The sequence below is a fragment of the Piliocolobus tephrosceles genome, chromosome 15, assembly GCF_002776525.5.
Source record: "Piliocolobus tephrosceles isolate RC106 chromosome 15, ASM277652v3, whole genome shotgun sequence".
NCBI lineage: Eukaryota > Metazoa > Chordata > Mammalia > Primates > Cercopithecidae > Piliocolobus > Piliocolobus tephrosceles.
In genome coordinates, this window is record NC_045448.1 from 33,041,234 (window position 1) to 33,067,102 (window position 25,869).

Here is a 25,869-nt window from a genome sequence, read left to right on the forward strand (position 1 = left end):
GAGGAGGGACAAGACCTCTGTGGCCAGCACTGCTATTGGTCAGGAAGGGAGAGGACCAAGAACTCCCACTGGATTTAGCAGCCTGGAGGCCACCGATGACTTGGACAAGAACAGATTCAGTGGAAAAGCAGAAAAGTGGATGCACAAGGCCGATCGAAGGGAGTTCAAGGGAAGTGGCATTACATCATAAGCATTATCCCATGTCATTCAAAATCTTTTCAGGCTGGCTAGGAAGAGTGTATGGGTGTGGGGGGGGGTTGAAGAGAAATTGGTTAATGAGCACATACAGTTAGATAGAAGAAATAAATTTTGAGTTTGATAGCAGAGTAGGGTGGCTAAAGTTAACAACAGTGTATTGTATATTTCAAAATAGCTAGGAGAGCAGACTTGAAATGTTCCCAGTACATAGAAATGATAAATACTTGGGGTGATGGATGCCCCAAATATGCTGACTTGATCATCACACATTCTCTGCAGGTAACAAGATATCACATGGACCCCATAAATATATACAAATATTATATATCAATTAAAAAAAACTTTGAATATCACATTCTAGGATTGTAATCCCTTTTTTTTTTCTTTTCTTTTTTTTTTGAGATGGAGTCTTGCTCTGTCACCAGGCTGGAGTGCAGTGGCTTGATCTTGTTTCACTGCAACCTCTGCCTCCTGGGTTCAAGCAATTCTTCTGCCTTCGCCTTCCGAGTAGCTGGGACTACAAGCGTGCGCCACCACACCCAGCTAATTTTTGTATTTTTAGTAGAGACGGGGTTTTCACCATGTTGGCCAGGATGGTCTCGATCTCTTGACCTCATGATCTGCCTGCCTCGACCTCCCGAAGTGCTGGGATTACAGGGGTGAGCCACCACGCCCAGCCTGATCCATTCTTCACTTGTTTTATGGGTGGGATGGTTCTTCCTTTTACTACTATATTGGTTGTGATACTGCAGTGGACATATTTGCATATAAAATTCCCTAGATTAGGAATGACAAGACACAACAGGATGAGTATTTTTAGGGCTTAATCCTAAAATATGGGCAGTCATTTACAGAAAGTCTGTACCAGTGTACACTTCCATTGGCATGTAGGAGCGGGCTTTGTCTCACTGCACAGCTCCCCTCCATGTATTATTGAATTGACTAGAACATCCAGAAATGCATTAAGTTACAGAGGTGATGGTAGGGGTTATGGGCTGAATTTTGTTTCCCCAAAATTCTTATATAGAAGTCCTAATCCCCAGTATTTCAGACTGTGACTGTATTGGAATTAGAATCTTTAAAGAGGCAATTAAGTTAAAGTGAGGTCATTAGTGTGGGCCTTAATCCAGTATGACTGACTGATGATCTTATAAGAAGAGGTAGGCCGGGTGCGGTGGCTCACACCTGTAATCCCAGCACTTTGGGAGGCCAAGACAGGCAGATCACGAGGTCAGGAGATCGAGACCATCCTGGCTAACATGGTGAAACCCCGTCTCTACTAAAAATACAAAATATTAGCCGGGCGTGGTGGTAGGCGCCTATAGTCCCAGCTACTCGGGAGGCTGAGGCAGGAGAATGGCATGAACTCGGGAGGCGGAGCTTGCAGTAAACTGAGATTGCGCCACTGCACTCCAGCCTGGGCGATAGAGCAAAACTCTGTCTCAAAAAAAAAAAAAAAAAAAAAAAAAAAAAAGACGAGGCAATTTGGACACAGAGACAGACGCAGAGGAAGACCAAGTGAAGTCACAGGGAGAAGATGGCCATCTACAAGCCAAAGAGTGAGGCCAACTCTGCTGATGGGTTGACCTTTGACTTTTAGCTTCCAGAATTGTGAAAGGATAAATCTCTGTTATTTAAGTCCCCGACTCTGTGGTAGTTTGTTATGGCAGCCTAGCAAGCTAGTACAGTGGGCATTAGTGTTTTGTTCCTGATTTACAGGATGATATCTCTGGTGGTTATACTAAATCATACTGGACCTGTATACTAGATACATATATTTAAGAACATATTATAATTTATCCTCCTAAACCTGATCTCTTATGAAACATAAATCCTGAATCAGTGGGATCTCTTTCCGTTTTGCCGCTCTGTGGCAGATTTTAATACTAACATTTGGCCTGGTCCGTGTGTTATTTATTTCTCTCTGATTTCAGGTCTCCTGGTTAAATTCATGGTCTCAGGGAGGTCTTTCCTAACTCCCTGACCCCCACTGTGATCACCCCCCATCACACACTCCTATTCTCTTTCAGAAAGGCCGGTAATAGTTATAATTACTTTCCCTGTGGGGTCTCCCTGGCTGGGTTGTGAATACTAGGGGACAGATATGATGTAAAAACATCATCACTGTTTCCAGTTCTAGCCTAGCCATAGAGCGTATGACAGTGCCTGGTGCAAAATTGAGCATAGAATTGTCACTCAGTATTTTGTTGAATGAGTAAGGCATGGGTCAAACTTCGCAACTTGCCCGAGGGCACTGGGGTGGGGTAGGGGGGCTTCACACTCAAATCTCTGTGACCCAGAGCCTAGCCCCCCCTCGTACCTGCCTGCTCATCAGTAGATGAGCTTAGGCAAGGATGTATGGAGTCACAATTTTGATTTTCTGTCTTTGGCTTGGTAGTAGCTCCTCAAGGAAATAAACCACTCTAAGAATTCTTTGTATTCTTTGTGGTCCCTTGAATATAATAACTCACAAATATTTGCCGGTTGTCCAATTAAGGCCCCCACTTTCCTCCTTTTACACCTTTATTATTATGACATGTAGCTGTATGGTGATCCTTTTTCTATACTCATGTCTTTCCTATTGGACTCTGATCTCCCTAAGAGCAAGAAATTTGTCTCCATCTTTTATCTGCAGTTCTTGGCACAATGCAAGCATTTAAGAGGGGGCTCAATTGGATGGGTAAAGATAAGATGGATGGGATTAAAAAAATTTAAAGATTATTTAGAAATGTATTGTCTTCCTTCGAATGAACTCTAAAGATATCAGTTATAACAATATATGTCCATAATAGTTTACAGTCCGTAACATCCAAGATTTGTCAAAAATGTGTACTCATGATACATATATACTAGCATGAATGCACAAAGTAAAATTATACTATTAGAGAAAGTGCTTAAGGAATGAATGACAGTGAATAATGAAATAACATGTGTTTTAATTCACATTATCAATGCTTTAAAAGCTGGTAGTATCACTTTATAATTATAATTTTGAATGGCTGTTATTACCATATTCTACTCAACCTTTATGGTTCTATTACATTTTCTTCTTGGAACAAATAGCACTGCTGTGGACACCTGTATACATGTATGCCCAGTTATTTCCTGTTTTGATTATTGAAATAAATTTCTAAAAATGAGGCTACTGAAATATTTGAAACATTGTTCAACTGCTTTCTAAAAGGCTTGTACCATATTCCTTACCTCCTTTGCAGCACTTAGTACTAATATTTATATTTTCTAAAAAATTAGCCATGATGTATCTCCTTGTTTTAGTGTTCATTTCTTTTGAGGACTTTGTTAATTTGAACATTACCCTACAAGTTTATTTGCTAATTGCATTTCCCTTTGTCTTAATTATGTATTTCTCTTCTTTGTTTCATTTTTTGATTTTGGTCTTCCTTTGTTAAAGGCAACTTTTATTATTTTTTTATATAATAGCATTTTCAGAAAATATTTTTTTCTGGATTATTCCCTTTTGCTATTTTAATTAATATTAAACACTTATATACTCTACACTGTAGATAGATATTTTAACATTTTCTTTTATTTTCATTGAATGCCTGTAATTAAAAAAAATCATAAATGGCAGTAGTAAGATCAGAAACAATCCAGGAAAACTGCTGGTTGTTTTGTATTACATGATTTGTGATTTAATTATGTTACATTCTGTGAGTGCTTTTACAACTATTGACGGTATTGGGAAGAGTGTGTTTGGCCCCAGCTGACCACCTATTTTAAATTACATCACCTGATTAACAACCACTCCTGCTGAGCTTAGGTTTAGAAAACTTCAAGCTTCTAGAACACGGCTCTTGGGGAACTGGGAATTCTGGGGCTGTGTACTTGACGTAAAGGCATTAAACTCCCGAATGAAACATGAGATTCTGTACCCAGCCTTTGTGACTTGTAGTCCATTTAATTTTTGCTATGCTCAACTATCTGGTTGGTGAAATTGTTACTTGTAAGATTAGAAAAGGAAATAGGGTAGGAAAATAGTGTGGAAAGAATGCTTGTGTGACTTGACAGTCCGACTCAGAGGGAAGAGAGAGAACAATGAAAGCAAACACCCATCCCTCACAGGTTTCAAATAGATTTTCATAAGAATGAAAGACCTGTAAAGGTTTATTAAATATATTGGTGATTGATGGGCATGGTTCACATATTTAGGAAGTTGCGTTATGTGGAATTCTTCCTTATTCCAGAAGACTGGATAGAAAAGGCATTGGGATGTTACGCTAATTTTTTTTTTCTCTTTAGGGATTTTGGAGGAGGCTGACCCAGAGACATTTACAATGAAACGACAGCATTTATTTGGGTTTGGTACAAGGAGCAAGCAGACAGAGTAGACTAAAATGTGTGACCTCATGCTATATTTCTTGTGATCTGATATCACTTAGTGTTATTGAATAACTTCAAAGGGCAGCTGGGAATTACTGTGAAGACACACACAGCAAAGCAATTTCTCACCTGCTGTCTCTGATCACAGAAGACACAGTTAGACTCACATTTCTCCCCAGGACACATGCGGTAGACATGCTGCAACTTGTTTGGAGAGAAAGGCAAGGGCAGAGAGTCACACTGTTTGCACTGTGTGGGCTGAGACAAGTTTTAAATATAACTAAGGGTTACTTTTTTAGAATTAAAAGCAGTAGAAGCTGAGCTTCGGGGCATGGGTTACTTCCTAAAAATACAATCACTGAACTTTTAAAGAACTCTAGGATCAGCTTGTCAAACTGGAGTAGATACAAATGTGAAAGACATCTGAGACTCTTTAGTACTTGGTGCACAGATTGAGAATTAACTCAATTTTGACTGTTTCAAATGATGAAAATATTTTCAGAAGACCAACCTGGTAGCCAGGATGGAGTAGGGTTTTGTTGCTTACCCTGCTCACCTAGATCTTGATGTCAGTGGGCTTTCTGCAAGCCCAGTATCTGAGTTCATCGCTGTCTTGGGGGCAGTTTTGGCTACTTTTCTTTTTTAAGAGATGGGGTCTTGCTATGTTTCACCGGCTGGACTCAATCTCCTAAGTGCCTTCAATAACCTCCTAAATGTTATGCCCCTTGTAATGTTCTCTTCTCTTTGACCTTGACCAGTTTGCTTCACTGTCACTACTCTTCAGAGTTCTTCTACAACACATTGGATCTGGCTTCTGAACCTGTTTCTATCTGTAACTATAACATAAGGTTAAATGTTGCTGCAGACTTTGTGTATTTGCAGAGTTTACTTGAATTTAATTTTGATGGAAAAACATCTGCTTTAAAGGATTGGCGACTGCTTGATTGAGTAAATTGCAAATCAAGTTTGGAAGTGTAGATGTTATCATGTAATGAATTAAGAGACCATCAGCTGTCTTTCCTTTATAGACATCCTTAAATCCCAGCATCATTGTATGTTTATATCAGTCAGTCAACCAAGTTTAGGCTCCTATCCCAGGCTACAGAAAGTTCTGCATAAGCCACTTAACTGACCTCACAGCTTATAACCTAGTTGGCAAATAGGAGAGAACTGTAAGAAGTTGACTAGTATGTGGAATGCGAATGATGACAGTGGACAAGAGCCAGATGGTACAAAGGTCGTGGTAGGGGTGGGTGGGTGGTTCTATCAGTCACTTCTCACACTGCTGTAAAGAAATGCCTGAGACTGGGCAATTTATAAAGAAAAGAGGTTTAACTGGCTCATGGTTCTGCAGGCTGTACAGGAAGCGTAGCAGCTTGTGCTTCTGGGGAGGCCTCAGGAAACTTCCAATCATGGCAGGAGGCAAAGGGGGAGCAAGGCACATCACATGACCGGAGGCGGAGAAAGAGAGAGGGTGGGGAGGTGCCACACACTTTTGAACAACCAGATCTCAGAATCACCCACTCACTCACTGTTGCAAGAACAGCATGGATGGGATGGTGCTAACCCATTAGTGAAAACTCTGCCCCATAGTCCAGTCATCTCCCACCAGGCCCCACGTCCAACTCTGGGGATTATAATTCAGCAGGAGCTTTGGTAGGACTCATACCAAACCCCATCAGTGGACATTTGGGAGAGACTTCATAGAGAAGGGTGGGCTTGAAGCACTGGAGGTTTTCAGTGTGCTCATTGGATTGAGGGGCGTGTGTTCCTGCATAGGGCTCCCTCTGTGCGGGGAGGTGGGGATCCCAGAGGATGGGTGAGCTTCTGCAGGGGTAGACCAGTGAGAAGCGAGGGTGGAAAAGGGGGTTTGGGTTACATGTAGATGGCCTTAACATTTACATCCATGGTCAGCTAAAATGTGTGGAAAGTTTTTGAATGAAAGGGAAAAAAATGATTCAAAGAGTAGCATTTTAGAAGACTAGTCTGTCCGCAAGCCTGGATTAAGATTTTGTTCCTAACCTACTACTTTTCAGACTTGGCTGTATGTTTCAGTCACCTGGGGGGTTAAAAAAGTACTGAAGCCTGGAGCCCTCCCCCTACTCCCAAAGGTTCTGATTTAATCTGTTTCGAGTTAGGCCTGGGTTTTGGGTGTTTTAAAAGTTCCCCAGGTGATTCTAATGTGCAGCTGAGCCTGAGAACCACCACCCAACCCACTGATAAGATCTTGATGTAACCTCCACTCAGCCTCCACTCATCGAGCTGAACCACAGCACAGTGCCGGCCAGGAAAAAGCAGGATCAACTGATGGGAAAAAATAAATAAATAAATAAAAAGTACTTCTGGGTGACTGGGGGCAGTGGCTCATGCCTGCAATCTTAGCACTTTGGGAGGCTGAAGCGGGCGGATCACCTGAGGTCGGGAGTTCGAGACCTGCCTGGCCAACGTGGTGAAACCCTGTCTCTATTAAAAATACAAAAATTAACTGGGCGTGCACGCCTGTAATCCCAGCTACTTGGGAGGCTGAGGCAGGAGAATCGCTTGAGCCTGAGAGGTGGAAGTCGCAGTGAGCCAAGATTGCGCCATTGATTCCAGCCTGGGTGACAGAGTAAGACTGTGTCTCAAATAAATAAATAAATAAATAAAATAAAAATAAAAGATACTCCTGTGACAATATTTATAATATTCCACATAGTCCAACACCTTAGTTATAATAACAGTTTTCACATAAGTGCTATGAATTTTTGCATTGGCCATGAAGTAGATGGGGACAAATGTGTAGACTTTTGGAAACGTATGGACATGGAAAATGTGTCCAAAATTTGCAATAAAAATGGCAGGATAAAACAAACACTTTTATTGTAGCCAAGAATTCAATTGCCTAAAAGCAATTATAGCGTGAAATACTAAACTTGCAAGTATAAAAATATAAGTCCTCAGAAACTTGCTGCTGGACGGCCTCAGTTTCCAAATGCTGTATGTCAGTGATTCTCAAACCTGAATGTGCATTGACGTCGCCTGGAGGACAGTCACTGATTGCTGGGCTCCAGTTTCAGATTTAGCAGGTGTGGGGCAGCCCAAGGATATGTAGTTTCAAAGTTTTCCCAGTGATACTGCTGGCCTGGGCACCATACTGTGAGAACCACCGGTGCTTGCTGCCATGTAAGAACCACTACTGCATGGATTCAAATATTGTAGGAAAAAGGTCTTGATAAATGTGATAGAAGGACATGAGTTTTGCTTTTTATGTCAGATGAGGGGCTTCTTTTGGGAGTTAGGGAATCTGTCCTCCTCCAGTTCAAGCCAGCCCCTCCTCATTTGCATGCTCTAGGGGGTACCTGGCTGAGTCTAGGTAGGGTAGGTAGAAGAGAAAATTGTCTTTTCGTTCTCCTAATTGTCCTTTTAAAAGTTACTACAAAGGGTGGTATTATATATAGCCATAATATTATATAACATGTTCTTTATTTTTCTTCCAGTAGAAAATATTTGTAAGTTCAAAGCATTTTTAAAAATCTTTTATGACTGTCTCCCCACCCCCCTTACCCGACAACATGAAAAATTTGAAGAGTTAAAAAACTTGCTAACCATCCATGTCTTCCTTAAAACAGGTTCTTGCGGCTTATTCTTGGTGCTATGTTGGAGGATGTCAGTCCTTGGCCTCCACCTAGGTGCCAGCTTTTGCATCAAACAGCCTTCCTGGTAGAAAAGACATTTGCAGTGCACCTTGGGAGGGAGGAGAAGCGGAAATCATTCTCAGATGTTAGAAAGAAACATGTTTCTAATTGAAAGCATGACGAGAGGGCGCACATGAAAGTGCCTGGGTGGTGAGCTCAGGCCGAGGCACAGCTTTGAAAGCCCTGCTCAGTCCTTGCTGTGGCCACTTCTGTTCTCGTGGGTGGATCCCATTCCCATTTCTGTGACATTCCAGAAATAACCATGGCTGAGCAGGGACCCAGGACAGCATCTCAGATATAGCAACAAAGTTTGCTCAGTTGGGTCAGGAAAACTCTGATACGTTAGAATCCCGAATTCTAGAAACATAGAGCTTTCGAATTAGAATTCTAGAAGCACAGTGTGGGAACAGCCTTTATTCTCATATTGTGGGGACCATTTTAGGACAAATTGCTGCTGCCCTCCTCATAACCCCCAAACACACACAAGTGCAGAGGCCAAGGTTTAGTGACTTACTCCAGGGTCACCTAGGGAACTGGCTCCATTTTTTTTTTTTTTTTTAAAGAATCCTTCCCAACTTTTTGAAAATTTCTCAGCTTGGTATTCTGACACCCAAGGGCCATTTTAGAAAAATCATTACGTGCTGTAATGAGTAGGCATCATATTGTAGAAAGATGGGAAAAGTATCTTCTCTCTTTTATAGGAAATCAATAGGTTTCAAGGCTTTTAGGTCTTGGTCTTTTGGATCTTCATAACTGAGTCTCCTGTTGTTTGTTTTGCTTGTCAATTTTGTAATTGCTTTGTGGACTGAAGCTTGTATTGAACTTTATGGGAGACTTGATAGTGTGTTCTGCCTCAGGACCAACAGTTTATGTAAAAGGTGAGATGACAGCAACAGGGCAGCATAATAAATGTATTTTACAAATAAAGAAGGGACTGAAGGAATCATGGCCATAGGCCTATGACATTACATAATAAAACTTAAGTCAGTAGCATCTACACTTCTTTTTCTTTCTTTTTTCTTTTTTTTTTTTTGAGATAGAGTTTCCCTCTGTCATCCAGGCTGCAGTGCGTGACACCATCTCGGATCACTGCAACCTCTGCCCCTTGGGTTCAAGCGATTCTCCTACCTCAGTCTTCCAAGAACTAGGATTACAGGCACCCGCCACCATACTTGGCTAATTTTTGTATTTTTAGTACAGGTGAGGTTTCACCATTTTGACCAGGCTGGTCTCGAACTACTGACCTCAAGTGATCTGCCCGGCTCCACCTCCCAAAGTGCTAGGATTACAGGCATGAGCCACTGTGGCCAGCCAGTAGCATCTAAACTTCTGAGGGACCTTGCCTATCATAAAACCTACTTACTCTACCAATGATCCACAGCCCTGATAACTTTTTTTAAAAATTTTTTGAGACTGGGTTACATTCTGTTGCTCAAGCTGGAGTGTAGTGCCGTGATCATGGTTGCTGCAGCCTCGAGAGCCTCCTGAGTAGCTGAGATTACAGGTGCATGCCACCATGCCCAGCTAATTATTTTTATTTTATTTTATTTTTTGGTAGAGACAGAGTCTCACTGTGTTGCCCAGGCTAATCTCAAACTCCTGGGCTCAAGTGATCCTCCTACCATGACCTCCTAAAGTGATGGGCTTACAGGTGTGAGCCACTGTGCCTGGCCTGATAACTTTAAAATTCTGCTTGGTCATGAGTGTCGTGATTCAGCGTACATACATCCTCGCAAATAGGAGATGAAGAAGTTGTTTCTTTTTGGTTGCCTTTCATTATTAAATTAGGGATGGTGTATAGCACACTGGATTTTTATACAAACTAGCAGGTGTATTTTGGGCGACTCTCAACCTCTCTGCCCTTGGTTTTCTCGTTTTCTCATACGTCAAAGAGTTGATTGGACTAAATTTCTGACACAGTCTCTCGAATATCTGATAGCCTATACAACATGAGGTCTGTAGGAGAGTACTTTTTGGGGTTGGGGATTGGACTGGACCTTTGTTTTTTGCCAACTCTTGGCAAAAAATTTAGGCTTAAAAAATTTTAAATTAAATTTTAAGTTAAATGTATATTTAAATTTAAGCCGCAGAGCATAACTTTAAAATAATGGCAGAGCATTTTCGTACGATTTTTCCTGGATTTTCTGATGCATTTCTGGGAAGCAGACACAGTAAAGTGGTTAAGAATGATAGCTTTGGAGCTGGCTCACTTGGTTTCCAATTCCAGCTCTTCTACTCAGTCATAATTATGTGACGTTTAACAAATCACTTAATCTCTGTTTCTGTTTTTTCATCTGTAAAGTGGGCACAATAAAATATCTACAAAACACATTGCTGGGGAATTAAATTTGTTTATATATATTTAGAACAGTGCCTGTCACATAGGAAGCCATTAATATTAGCTCTTCTTCCCCTCCTCCACCCAACCCCCCCCCCTTCCTCCTTATGAGTGCTCTTGTAGATTTTTATTGGAGATCAATCAACCTGATGCTACTGTTAACCCTTTGGAAAAATTAGGAAGTCTACAATGTTCTTCAAAGCTGTGCCTTCTGTTGTCTTTCTGCAGCTAGCTGTGTTCCGCCATGTCAGAATGGAGGGATGTGTCTCCGGCCTCAACTCTGTGTGTGTAAACCAGGGACCAAAGGCAAAGCCTGTGAAACAATAGCTGCCCAGGATACCTCGTCACCAGTCTTTGGAGGGCAGAGTCCTGGGGCTGCCTCCTCCTGGGGCCCGCCTGAGCAAGCAGCAAAGCACACTTCGTCTAAGAAGGCAGACACTCTACCAAGAGTCAGCCCTGTGGCCCAGATGACCTTGACCCTCAAGCCGAAGCCTTCAGTGGGACTCCCCCAGCAGATACATTCTCAGTGAGTGTTTTGAAATTTTGTTTAGCTAAGGATCATCTTAATTACTCTCTTGGATGCATTGCTTTAAATCACTGTCCCTTTCCTGCACAATTTGCAGAAATCACTTGGATAGTAATGTCTTTCTTTCCTTTCTTAAGGCTTTACACGTTAGGCTTACACATGGAGTCTCTTAAAAATATTTGATATGTGTGTTTAGCCTCTGCAGGAAAACTTACTGTAAGTACAACCCAAGGCAACCGTGAGGATTATAGGGATCAAGATTGGAAGGAAATGATAAAGATAGTTATTTGTGATAAAGTTGTTAGTTTAAAAATTCTGTTTTTGAGGGGGGAGCCGTTTTATAGAGTTTTGAAATAATTAGAAACAAACAGTGTTATTTTTAAAGTTATCTGGAAAAGGTAAGAACTCAGCTTGCACAGAGAAACTACTCAATTGAAAGGGAGTCCTTGCAAAGAATTTCTCAACCTCAGCAGCAGGTTAAGTGTACCTTCTGTTAACACCATGTTTATCTCCCAGTTGCCGTGTGGGTCCATTTTTGGTGAATGAGCTTGTTTTCTATTTATGGGAACAAGGTTTTTTTTTTTTTTCTTAGTGTTAGGAAGTAAGTGCTATTCTGAACAAAATGAGGACTCAGAGAAGAAAGATTACTCCGTTCTCTGAGTTGCAGTTCAAGCAGCCACTCAGCTGCACTGGCTTCTTAAACAAATTGTCTCCTCTTAATGAGCTATTCTATATGGATAATAAGATGCAGAATGTACTGCAACTATTACTTGTCATTTGTCTAGGAATGTAAAATACAGGAAGTTCCCAACTTAAGAATGGGCTTGGCGTAGCAGTTCATTTTTAAGTCACTTGCTTGGAATTTAGAATGCTTCTTCCCTCTGTAGAGACAGCTTCCACATGGTGATAAGTATCCAGTCAGCCCACAGAAGTTATTCAGTCTGTTACTATAGATGAAATTATCCTTATTTCTACTTCCCCTTCGAATAGACCACCTACTGTTTCTGCTGAGTGTGGTCTTTTTCGTTTCTCCTCCGATTCCCTCCTCAATCTTCAATCCTCTTTTTTTTCTGTTTTTCTTCATTTTTCTTTAATTTCTTCTTGTCTCATAATACTTCAGTTCTATTGTGGTAGCTAGATTTAGGGGCTAGTTTGAAATGCTACTTTGCTATTGGAAAACACATTTTGCAGCCCTCAACGAGAAGCAAAGGTAGGTATAGCTAATACTTACTAAGTGCTTCCTATATGCCAGGTACTCTTCCAAATGCTTGTGTATTGTTCACTTACAATTCACACGGACCCTATAAGGAAGGTAACATTAAACCCATTTTACAGATGAGAAGACTGAGGTACACAGTGGTTAAGTAATTTGTTCAAGGTCTCACAGTTAGTAACTGAAAGTATTACAATTTAAATAAAACGGAGGCAGTCAGATTTCAGCATCCATGCCCTGAAGGAAGGAGTTGGCAAAAATTTTCTGTAAAGGGGCAGATAATAAATATTTTTAGCTTTGTGGGACATACGGTTTCTGTTGCATCTACTCAGTTCTGCCATTGTAGCACAAAAACAGCCATAGACAGTGTACGAATTAATGAGTGTGACTGTGTTCTAATAAAACTTTATTTTATGGACATTGAAATTTGAATTTCATATAAATTTCACAGTTCATGAAGTATTATTCTTTTTTTGATTTTTTTCTCAACCATTAAAACACATAAAAATTATCCTTATGGGCCATATGAAAGCAGGCTGTGGGCTGGATTTGGCCCACAGTTTGATAACTTTTTCTCTAAAGGATAGTAGTGCTTTTTTTGTGTGTGCCAGAACATGAATATAACTATGTGTTCTTGGAATGATATAAAGCTTTGATTATATCATAGCTAGACATCTTCCTTCCAGCATTGTTTTAGATCTTAAAAACAAAAAACAATTCTGTGTTAAACTGTGCTGTGGTGATCAAGAGTCATATTACTGTGAATTGCAATTAGTTTTTTCTAGCATTATGGCTTACATAAACTGTAAAGTAATTTACAAGCAACATTATTCATCTTGAATATCACCATCCACTGTTAGAATTTGACCCTCTATGATGTATATATATGGATTGTTAGTAAGAACCATATGTCGGATGTCAGATAAAGGAACAGTCCATTTTTTTCCTTCCTTTTGGTACCCGCAGTGTAATTTAGACAAGAATGTTGTGAGTCAAAGAGGAGGTTAAGGTTTCAGCTCTGACTCAGCTTTGGTAAAATAAAGACATTAGGCAGTTTGCTTTGGAGATTTCATCTGCAGAATGAAGATGCGTTTTTATGATAGCATTGTTATAGGCATGTGTATATGGGTGTGCCTACTGGTGTGCTTTTAAGTAAAGAGAAGAGATGAGAAGAGATGGCCTTGGGTGCCATCAATCCTGATATTAATAAACTGTATAGATTGCCCCATTATCTGGTCAATGCAGAGAAGATTAAGATGTACAAGACCCAGTCCTGCTCTTACGGAGATTTTGAAATGACAAATGAGCTATACAAAGGAAGGGACACAATTAGCCCTTTGAGTAATTTAGGTTATGACATAATCACGGTGAGTCATGTTTAATCAAATGGCCACGGAATCACATATGATAGGTCCATTTGGGCTACTTTTGAGAAATGTTAGAATCCTTAAGTTACCTTTAAGATTGCCTTTGTTAAGGTATTTCAGGTTTTGTGTTTAACCAGTAAAGGAGATTGATTAAGCCTCCTTAAAGTATTCAACTGTATACATAAAATATGTCTAAAATGCCAAAATATTTAGTGTTACATTCCTTGTGTGGCACGTGAAGTGCTATCAGCTTGATCACTTATTCAACAAGTTTTTATGGAGCATATTTTATGTATGAGGGCACTGTTCTAGGAGCTAAGGATATATAACACTAGGCAACTAAATAAAATGCCTGCTTTCTTGGAACTTACAGTTTAGAGAGGGAGAGGCAGTTGATAAATGACATAATTAAAATACACATTAGATACTCATAATTGCTGTGGAGAAAATAAAACTGCAGTGGTAGATAGGGCATGCTGGGCTGGTGTGAGGTGGGGAAGAATGAGGGGTGTGGCAGCTTTAAATAGGCTGCCAGGGAAGACCCTGCTGAGAGGCATTTCAGCAAAGGCCTGTGGTAAGGGCATGAACCCTGCAGATACGCAGGGGTGAGGCAGAGGCTTTGAGGAACAGCTAGTTTGGTAAAATTGTAGTGTTAAAAGCACATATTTTAGGCAGGTGGGTATAGGATGAATTGGTTTTACCTTTGGCGGAATTGGTTTGAGGCAACTTGATTTAGAACCAAATACAAATGAAGTTCCTTAGGAAATCAAAAGAAAGAGCAATTGTTTCCAGATTTTGAAGTGTTAGTACGGTGGAGTCTAGGGATGGCTCCTTAAGGAAGGTGTCTGTGAGAAGATGGTTGTATTCGGATACATACAACTAGAGGAGAAGGGTGTATCCAGGGGAGGCAATGATGTGAGGCTAGGTAGCCTGGCATGTTAGTTTTCTTTGGCTGTGTAACAAATCACCCCAAAACTTAGCAGCCTAAAATAACATGCATGTATTGACTGACAGTCTGTGTCAGGAATCCAGGGGTTGCAGCCAAGCAGTCAGCAGGGGTGGCAGTCATCTGAAGGCTCGACTGGGGCTGGGGAATCCACTGCCAAGATGGCTCACTTTCATGGTTGTTGGCAGGAGGCCTTAGCCCTGGCACTGGCTGTTGGCAGAAAGCTTCACTTCCTCTCTGTGAGACCTCTCTGTAGAGCAGCCTGAGTGTCCTCACAGTGTGGCCATAAGCTTCTCCCAGAGTAAGTGATCATAGATTAGGGAGAGCAAGGAGAAGGCCACAGTGCCTTTATGGTCTTGGTCTTAAGGATGCCACACCTTCACGTTCACCTTATTCTACTCATTGGAAGTGAGTTGCTAAGTCTAGTCCTCACTCAGAGGGAGTAGAAGTATGCTGCACTGCTTAAATGGAGAAATATCAAGGAATTCGTGAACATATTTAAAAATGACTATATTTAGGATATGATTTAATTAGAACTTGATAAAGATGAAGATTAATGGTAATATAAGGTAATATAAAGCTCTGAAGATTGCTTGAAAACCAAGCTACTGACTAAGATGTCAACAAAACAATTCCTAAAAGACACAAAATAGATAAAAAAGTAATAGACGGAGGTCTTGTAGCTTAAAAAGCCTTAAGAAACACATTAACCAATCACAGTATTTGGATTATGTTTCTGTCCTGATTCAAACAAACTGCTAATAAAAGAAAAAGATAGGCTGGGCGCAGTGGCTCAAGCCTGTAATCCCAGCACTTTGGGAGGCCGAGATGGGTGAATCACGAGGTCAGGAGTTTGAGACCATCCTGGCTAAGATGGTGAAACCCCGTCTCTACTAAAAAAATACAAAAAAACTAGCCGGGTGAGGTGGCAGGCGCCTGTGGTCCCAGCTACTTGGGAGGCTGAGACAGGAGAATGTCATAAACCTGGGAGGTGGAGCTTGCAGTGAGCTGAGATCCGGCCACTGCACTCCAGCCTGGGTGACAGAGGAAGACTCCATCTCAAAAAAAAAAAAAAAGAAAAAGATAACAATGACGATTTATAGGACAATCATGAACATGCTAACATTGATTGGAAATTTGATATAAAGGAACTGTTGATTTTATGAGCTGTGATGATGGCATAGTTATGTTCATAAGGAGGAGAATCATGTTAAAGTATTTACAGATGAAATGATATGATCTGTGAGATTTTATTCAGAATAATCCAGTGGGTTGAGATATAGAGGTAATAAGATTGGTTTGAGGTGGTAATTATTGAAGCTTGATGATGGGTACATAGGGGTTTCTCACAAAATTCTTTTTATGTTTTATAAAAATTATAATAAAAATAATTCTTTTATTATTTTCTATAATAAAGAGTAATAAAAAGATGAAGTTTCTTATGATCCTGAGTATGGTCCTGAGTCTTCAAAAACCTAATGCTATGGTATCTCCAAGGATGGAAGAACTTCTGGGATATTCCTTGAAGTATCCCACCTCCTAATTGACAACAGTAACAATAAAACATAAGCTCATTCCCTTTATTTAGAGTGAAGGGAAAAAAAACTCCCATTATAAAGCTATGCCAGTAGTTAAACACTGGGGAGAGAGTTCAAGCTTGTTGCAGTACTGATAGTTATTACTGGGACCTTGTCTGAACTTATTCAAGGATCCACGGAATTGGTCAGTACTCAAATGGATGATTTCCTTATACAATCTCTCGGACTGTAGGAGGGGACCTTGCTCCATATTGAACCCCCACCTCAACCCCACCAACTCTCTCCCAGCTTTCTCCTCTGCTTTCCTGTACTTACCATTGTCATGACACTTAACAACACAGTCTTTCATCTCTTTGTCCACAGAGGTACGTAGAAAGGCCCCAATCAATGTTTGCTTAACATATGTATATATTTAGCATTTTGCCCGGAGAAACTAAGTGTTAATATAAGTGTTAATAATGTCTAAATCCTTGTCTGTGGATTGTTTCATGAATGCTTTTATTGCAGGAGGTACCCTTCTCTCTTGGAATAATAGTATTTGCCTTTGAAAAGCCCTGAACATTTTGCAGAGTATTTTGCATTCCTTATGGTATGTGGTCTGCCCAACAAGTCCATGAGGTAGGTGAAGGTTTTGATCCTGACTTTATGATGTGGAAAAAAAAAGGCAGTGAATGAAAGTTGAACAAAAGGAACTCACTCCAAGGAGCGCAGCGCTCAATTCATGACACCTTGGGGATGGGATGAGAACTAAAAATTTGAACCAATCACTGATTTTATCGTGTTATACACATTTATTTAAACTTAAAAAGATGGATGTTAAATTGAAACTATATACAGAAAAGTACAAAAATCAAAAGTGTACAGTCTAGTGATGATCCCAAAGTGACATCATGTTCACGTAAGTGCTATCGACATTAAATAGAACATTTCCAGCACCACAAAGCTTCTTGTTCTTAGATTCTGCCATCTTCCTCCTCACCAGAGGGAGCTACTCTCTTAACTTCTAATGCCAGAGGTCAGTTCTGCCTGTGTTTGAACTGTATATAAATAATACGGTGTGTTTTTTTCACTCAGTATTATATCTGAGGTTCATCTATGCAGTTGTGTGACTACAGCTTGCTCATTTATGTGATATCACCAGTGGTTACCGCATCGTGTGACTATACCACAATTCATTATTTATTCTGCTTTTGATGGATGTTTGGATTTTTTTTCAATTTTTGGCTCTTTTTAGCCCAGCTTGACTAAGGTATAATTGACAAATAAAATGGTATGTATTTACAGTATACATGATGTTTTAATATATGTACACAGTGTAAAATGATTACCACAATCAAGCTAATTAATATATCTCTCATCTCACATAGTTACCATTTTTGGTTTGTGGTAAGAACGTTGAAGGTCTGCTCTCTTAGCAAATTACCAGTATACAGTACAGTAGTATTATTTACTATAGTCACCATGCTCTTTGTTAGATCTCCATAACCTAATCATCCTGCATAACTAACATTTTATACCCTTTGGCATTTTTTGGCTCATAATACTGCTGTATAGGTATATATATGTGAAAATTCTAGAAGAAGGCCAGGCGTGGTGGCTCACACCTGTAATCCCAGCATTTTTGGAGGCCTAGGCAGGTGGATCATGAGGCCAAGAGATCAAGACCATCCTGGCCAACATGGTGAAACCCCTTCTCTACTAAAAAAAATACAAAAATTAGCTGGACGTGGTGGCACACGCATGTAGTCCCATCTACTTGAGAGGCTGAGGCAGGAGAATCACTTGAACCTGGGAGGCGGAGGTTGCAGTGAGCTGAGATTGCGCCACTGCACTCTAGTCTGGTGACACAGCAAGACTCCGTCTCAGAAAAAAAAAAGAAAAAAAGAGAAAGAAAATTCTAGAAAACCTTTTTGAAATCGTCACCAATCCCAACGGTATATAGCAGTGTGGTAGTTTGAGAAGGACTTCCTAATCTATGAAAACCACATGAAGTTTGAAGATACCATTAGCTATTGGTCAGACCTATTTTGTTGTTTGAGAAAAACAGACACATGGGGAAAATGGTGAGGTGAGGAAGCATGTTGAGGAGCTGGAAGCAGGCATTTCTTAATTTTTTCCTCCTGAGACTGCGGAAGAGTAGACCATGGCATGGAGGTGGGAGAGACAAGGACAGAGTCGGGGAGGTTACTGCCTTACACTTCTGCTCACACCCCTGGGTCTGTTGGAAACTCAAAGTTTGTATCTAAAAATGGGAGGTGTTGGGATAGAGTTTGCTCCCTAATACAATTACAAGAAATCAGGATAATGTTTTGGTGCTATGTAATAATAATAGTTAATATGACCAATTATTCTGTGCAAGACACAATTCTGAGTACTTTTTGAGTGTTGTCTCATTTAATCTCCTCAAAACCATGTGAGAGGCCCAGTGTGGTGGCTCACACCTATAATCCCAGCCCTTTGGGAGGCCGAGGTGGGCAGATCATGAGGTCAGGAGTTCAAGTCCAGCCCGGCCAACATGGTGAAACCCTGTCTCTACTAAAAATACAAAAATTAGCCAGGCGTGGTGGCGGGCGCCTGTAATCCCAGCTGTATCCCAGGAAACCAATTCAAAAAGTCACTGAGTGGAATTAGCAAAACTTTACCTAATCATTCTGATCACCATCCCAGGCCAGTAAGTAGTTCAGCTATGGCATCCCATTCTTTATGGTACTTGCAGTGAATGATGAGACCCACTTCTTGTATATCTCTGGATGTCATAAGGGTTTTTCATTGATCAGACCATATTTACTTCTCTGCGTCTTATGTTCTTGACCTTGCAGTGTTGAATCTTCTTGCTCCTTGCACTTAGAATGCCTGTGATAGACATAAAGCATGTCAACAAAGAAAAGGGTGACAGCAAAGTCCAGGCAGCCAGTCTCTTGGGAAAATTACTGAAACTGGTACTATAAATCCAGTTTATGAGCTTAAAATTTCCTAGTACTCATAAGTATTCAATTAAATATTGATATGAACCTTGACACAAGTTTGGCTCAAGTGCTGGTAGAAAGCAAACAGGGACATTCAGACAAACTTTATTTTTCACTTAGAGGTCATACAGTTCTAGAGTAGTGTGGGTAATGGAGTTAGCTCTCAGCAAAACACAGAAGAAATCTTTAATCAATATTAGTATCTTTGAATAGAATTTATCCTGGGCACTTGCTCCTTTGAAAGTTATTATTTGTCTAGGCTTGATGGCTCACGCCTGTCATCACAGCACTTTGGGAGGCTGAGGCGGGTGGATCAGCTGAGGTCAGGAGTGCAAGACCAGCCTGGCTAACATGGTGAAACCCTGTCTCTACTAAAAATACAAAAATTAGTTGGGTGTGGTGGCATGCGTCTGTAATCCCAGCTACTCGGGAGGCAGAGGCAGGAGAATCGCTTGAACCCCGGGAGGTGGAGGTTGCAGTGGGCTGAGATTATGCCACTGCACTCCAGCATGGGCAACAGCGCGAGACTCCATCTCAAAAGAAAAAAAAAGAAAGTTATTATTTGAGCATAATGAAAAAGAGAACAAAAATTAGGTACAACTTTTCCCTCCAACTTTCCAGAATTTTCAACCAGTACAAACCATCAAGTTTTATAACTGCAAGTGTCTGAATGCCTGGCCCACAGTCACTCAGCAGGGCTGCAGCAGAGTCGTGACTTGAACCCAGGCTTCCTGACCTTTTGTTCCATGTTCTCTTTGCATCGTTTACATGTCATTGTCTGACTCTGCTTAACAAAATAATGGAAAAATACTTTGTGCAGTATTTTTGAAGCCCCACATTCAAATAAAAGGCATAAAAGAGTGAAAAATTGTAGTTGTTTTATGAATTGTCAAGTAAACCACTGTTGTTTGACCAGAAATTGTTTATTTTCAAAACAATAACGAATCGCCTAAAACATATTCTGTTTCATGAAGGAAATGTGACAATCTGTGCATTATAGTCAGTTACCAATATAGAGAGCTGTTCCCAAATCTTTAGAATTAGCTGGACTGTCTACTGTAGACACAGAATTTATTTTTTAAAAAACTCTCCTCCAAGGGCTTTTTTGACATGACTCTGATTGCTTTCAGAGCACTGCCTTTTGTTTCTCTGCCTCATGTTGGTGTTTTGCCAAGTGCTGGTATTTGGAGATTTGATGGACGGCATTCGAAGTGAGGCATCATTCTTCCTTAATTTGTTCAAAGCCTCTTTATGCAGCAGCTAATCCTTCCTAATTATATCTCTAGGAAGGATGTTCTTAACTCAGACAGGAAGATGACATAGACATTTTGAGATTAGGATGCACTTTACTCTGAGAAAAGAAATTTGAAAGGAAACACTCTCCAATTCCCATTCCTCACTCCGTGGGCACAAACAACCATTTTCCCCTGTCCCATTTGTGAAGCTCTTTTCTCTCTCTCCGTTCCTCTTTCATTCCTGTGGCTCCTATTTATCTCCTGGCTAAATGAAGCTATTTTGAAGGAGTTAAAAAAATTTCAGAAAAAAAACATTTTCATGTAATGAGGCAGGCATTTCACACCTTAATTGCTTTAAGGGCTTGAAAGGTGACCTGTGAGTCTAAACAGTTGGAAAATTTAGTGTGCATATTTGAAATACTTTACATAAAGTTGAAACACTTCACAGTCTCCTTGATTAATTTCTTTTTGCCATGCTGCTTTGTACTAATTTAGTGATTTTTATATGAAAGTAAATATGTAAGTCAGTGACATTATGTTTATTAGATTATTTTCCTCTAATATTTTAAGCAGACTAAATGTGGCTTCTGTCAAATAAGCTTTTAATAAATAAATTGCTATCTGTGAAGTCTTAGTGGCTTTGAATGGTCTTATGAAGTGTGATCTTATCACCTTATGAAATAATTTTGTGTTTCTTAGTTTTTTTAGTGAAGTTGAACATTTTCCACATTTTTATAAGTCCTTCATATTTTTTATGTGGATAATTAACATCTTCACACTTTTCTGTTACATGTGCTTATAATTTTCTTTAATTTCTAAGAGCTCTTTTCATATTAAAGATTGTTTTTATCAAATATTTAAGAATTCTCCAAGGGAAGATACTTTTATGCAAAGAATATTATTAGTACTCTGATTTTTTTAAAATCAAATTTGGAAGAAACTTCTTAAATTGGATTGTAAAATATCCCCCCTTGTCCATGAGGACAAGAATACAATCTGTTGCTCATTGACTCTGTAATTTATTTCAGAATTCTTTGGTCTTTTGAGAGGCTTATTGACTTACACCGACATAAATCTTAATATACTACTGAACCCCATCTATAACTTTCTAAGTTCTCTGTGCATTTCTAACTGGTTGCCTTATCTCTGGCTCACCATAGTGAAGGTAGAATCTCAGTCCTCCTGGCCCCCAGAACACAGATTTTCAGTAGTTGATTCATTCATTCCATCAGCAGATATTTACTGAGTGCCATCCACATACCAAGTATGGTTCTAGGTACTGTAATTGGAGGGATCAGGCTAATGTGTCTGAAAAATAGTGAATAACATAGCATAATACCTAATAAGCTGCTAAACTATGTGGTGCCTCGTATAAATTCTAATGGTGAATAAGGAAGGGGGAGATTGGCAGGGGCTGGAGGATTGGAGAAAAGGAACATTGACCAGAGTTGGAAGGACTTGGAAAAGTGAAGGTGAGTCTGGCCTTTAAATAAATAACAGGTGGACGATAGGGTGGGAATGATTCTCCTGTTGGGGAATTGATCTCTTTGCGGGGATTGAAGAATAGCAGGAAATGATATTGGGTGGGCAGGTCCAATTATGGAAAGCCTTGACAGTCAGACTGAGGAGCTCTGTGTGGGGCTCTGAGGAATACAAAGATGGCTCTGATAGTCACTGAAGAAGTGTCAGGCTCACTCTGGAAAGCCAGGTCAGGTGGGGTGCTAAGAGAGTGTGAGGGAAGGCCTGGGAGGCTGGCTGGGCAGATGAGAGAAAGGGAGGCGTAGAGGAGCTGGCCCTGTAGAGTGTCTTTAACAGAGACCTGAGAGGAGAGGGAATCTAATTCCCTTTAAAACAGAGAGGATTCAGACTGCCAGTCAAGAAAACGATTCCTTTGGATTCAGGTTAAGGAATTATGTGTTGTCTCATGTTATCTATCTCTCTACCTATGTTAAATGGAATGATGTGTAATCTTTAGGAACAGGAAAGTAGGGGATGTCGTTGAAGGCTTCCTGTTCCTTATTCCACTCTATCCCTAGACCTCAAATTCATCAACCCATAATCAAAACCAGATTTGATTTCCTTTTGTGTTGATCAGACTAACACATCATGCTCTGTAGAATAATCAAGGTCTTTTTTCCTGTTTCAAATGTTCAAGAGTTTTCTACCTTTCTTTATCTTTGTTGACTTTACAGCTTTGCCGTAACTACTTTTTGTTATCTCTACCCCTATCGATATCAACCTCTGTGTGTCTTCTCTGTATTTTCCTTGCTACACTAGGAGTGATCTACTCACCTATATTCCTCCTCCTTTAGGTGACAGACTACGTCTTTGATTATCCTGCATTGGTGAACTGGAAAGGAACCTTGGGTAATCACACACAGGTGTATAATAACCAGCAGGTTGTTAGGCTCTAAATGTCTTCCTGACTGGACTGCATTCTCATTAGTTATTATTTAAAATAATACAAGGAACAGTCTGACATAAAAATTGCATATTTATTTGATACTATTAATAAAGCAATTTTTGTTTCAGACTTATATTTGTTTAATTTAGCTATTTAGGTCTAAAGTTGCTAGGAAAGTTTTTGTGATTTGCTTTGTGAAGTAGTGTAGTAACATGCTACTTGATAAAAATAATAGTATTGCCTTTCACAGAATCAGAAATGCTTTTCGTACCTAGTGAGGAAATGCTATGCTTCTTTTAAAAAACTTGCATATCCATATCAGCTTTTTATGTTCAGATTAATTTAGGATGTTCATAAAAAACTAGGATTTGATCAAGCTCAGCTTTATGTTCAAATTAATTTAGGATGTTCATAAAAAACAAGGATTTGATCAAACTCCATTAGGAAGTCTTTGACAAGAAACCAAAAGAAATGATTGGGACTTTAAATTTCACATGCATTTATTGAATATTTATTGTGTGCCAGGCACTGTGCTAGCAGCCAAACTAAATATTCTTTAGTTTCAATGAATGATTGATAACCAGAATGTTTTTTCCTTCTTTTTCTATCATTTCTAGTATAAGTGGGTTTTTTTCACCCATTTTTAGTAGAGAGCTGTATTTTTATAGGACAAAACATGTAATACTGTCCCCTCTGTTGATATTAAGTCAAATATTTAATCTGTTCAGTCAAAGCCCAGTTCTGGTGTTAATGGGCCTGGATTCAATTAATTAAAGGATTAACTTACTATATCATTACCTGTGTGCACCAGGCACCCTTCTGAATTGCAGACAGTATGTAGGAAGATCGAACTAAGCGTTAACCTTACAACCACAAACCACTTCTAGGTGTTCTCAGGTGTGAACAATCAGATGCGAGTGGGAAAGAGATCAGAAACACTGATAGTAATGGTGCATGAAATAATGGCTCCTATAGAGTTTTAGAAGAAAGGGTTGAGCTGACTATAGTGGGGAAAACAGGGACTTTTTTTTTTTTTTTTTTTATGTGTGTGATATTCCACAGAAACAGCAATCTGAAAGCTAACTGGCTGCAGCTGAATGGACTTTCTTTTGTATGGAGACGCTGCCTCTAGTGTTTAGGAAAAAATGCACACTAGAAAATAGTGCAACATTATGGTGCCATCTGTCTTGAAAATGAATTATTTTTTATTGTCTGCTTTATAGTAGTTCCCAGACAACGAAAAAACTTCAACCAGCTTTGGTGCTATTTTGCATATGGACAATTTCAGCAGGCAGAAGCCTTTAAAGTTGTATTTCAAAGGGCCTCAGGAGTTATCGATGTGATGTGATGAGACTGTTTGCCATTAAGCCTCTCAAAAGCCTACGGCCCAACCCCCTCCCCGGCTCCCTGGGGGGCGGGAGAGCAGATGGAGTTGGCCTTGCACCATTCAGCCTCCTAATTGGGTTTGTGACTGGCTGTTAGGGCATCTTTCTCTCAGATGGCATTTTCTTCTTTAATTCAAAGTTTCACTTTCTCCTTAGCAGCGTTCTGGACTGTTTTTGAGGGAATGATGGCGTGGATACAAAAATCTACAGAGTTAGAAGAATGAGACAAGACTTGAAGGATTGTTCTAAAAAAAAGAGGCTAAAATGCATTTATTTCTCAGAGTTCTTTAGAATAAATTCAAATGAAAAAGAATACTGAAAACATTTTGAGAACCCATGAAAACACTTGTTGGTGTTAATATAATTAAGGTATTTAAGTTTAAATATTTAAAGCTGATCTTTGGGGCGTTTTAGCTGGCCTTCTACTTAAAATTTTGTTGTATGAATGTATATCAACTATTTATAAACTAGCTGAAGGCAGCTAAGCTATTAATTGTTTGGATTTTAAAATCTATAAAGATCAGAAAATGGGTTTTGTATTCCATATCATCTAGAATGATGACAGGCCTGGAAGCATAGGGCAGAGCTGGCACATTTTCAAAGGAATTCTTCCCTGGTCTGGATACTATAATGAACACAACTGCATTTTGGTGGATTTATTATATACAGTACACAACATGTCTAACCGTTTGGAAGTTGGGTTTGCTTTCTGGTTAGAGGTGCACGGGTTATAGCTTATTACGTATAGGGTTTGAAATAGCATCTGGTTAAAAATTTGGGGGGCTGACATTTCTTCTCAAAGACGGATGAAAATGAATAAATATGCAATATGGAAATATCCGTGCCAATCAATTAGTGAAAGTGTTTAAGTAAAAAAAAAAAGTGGACGCAATTTGAACATTTACGATTATGCCAGTGGGCAGCAGGTGGCAAGCTTTGCTTTTCAATGTTCTTTGGTTTTATTTTTATACCACAGAATGCCAAAATTTGAAGAGGGTGGTTTGAGTCCACTGGAATATGTCATTTCTTGGCAGTGCAACCTTGAACCACCTCCTTTGCTCATTGTGCATAATTGCCTTTCTTTGGATGCCGTAGCCGACCCTTGGTTCCCCTTGTTGCCGATGGTTAGAAATTAATTCATATGAGCAATGCTCTATTCTCTTCTGATTTTAGCAACACGTTGCTAATGGAGAAAATAAATTAGAAACAAATGAGTTTCTTAAGGCAGTCCTTGCATGATTTATAAGAGATTTTGTTGTGTAGTTTTACCTAGTTCTAAATGACACATATATTGCTTTTAATTTAAAAAAATTACTTCTAACTGGCTATATACCTTGATATGGAGATGAGAAGTAAGCAAAACTGCATAGAGTTCCATGAAAATCTTTTGAAAAATTAGAGAGGAGAAACACATTTTGAGACCAGAATGGAAGACCATTATTTTTCCATAGGCTAAACTGTGTATTTAGTCAGGATTTGAATTTTAAATCCAGAAAACAGACCAAGCTTGAAATGGGAGTGATGATGAGGTGGACACCAAATTATTTTATAGTCTACTGTATTTGTTCATAGTTTCTAGATAAAAAAATTCTTTTTGGGTTGTTTTATGCATTGTGAGAAATTTGGAAGAATGGAGAAGAATGAAAAAGCATATCAATCACTGCAAACATTTAATAGTCTACAAATATTTAACACCTGCTGTGTACTCAGTTTTTTCTAGGCCTTTTGTTAAAATTGA

The 25,869-nt window shown here is 39.6% G+C and overlaps 1 protein-coding gene across 1 annotated transcript in view; it reads left to right on the forward strand.

The window, feature by feature from the left end:
• Positions 1-25,869, forward strand: part of LTBP1 (latent transforming growth factor beta binding protein 1) — a 455,184-nt gene that overhangs the window by 71,763 nt on the left and 357,552 nt on the right. Inside the window, exon 3 of the mRNA XM_023216379.2 lies at positions 10,780-11,077. Coding sequence (XP_023072147.1) covers positions 10,780-11,077 — 298 coding nt within the window. The remainder of the gene's footprint in view (positions 1-10,779; positions 11,078-25,869) is intronic.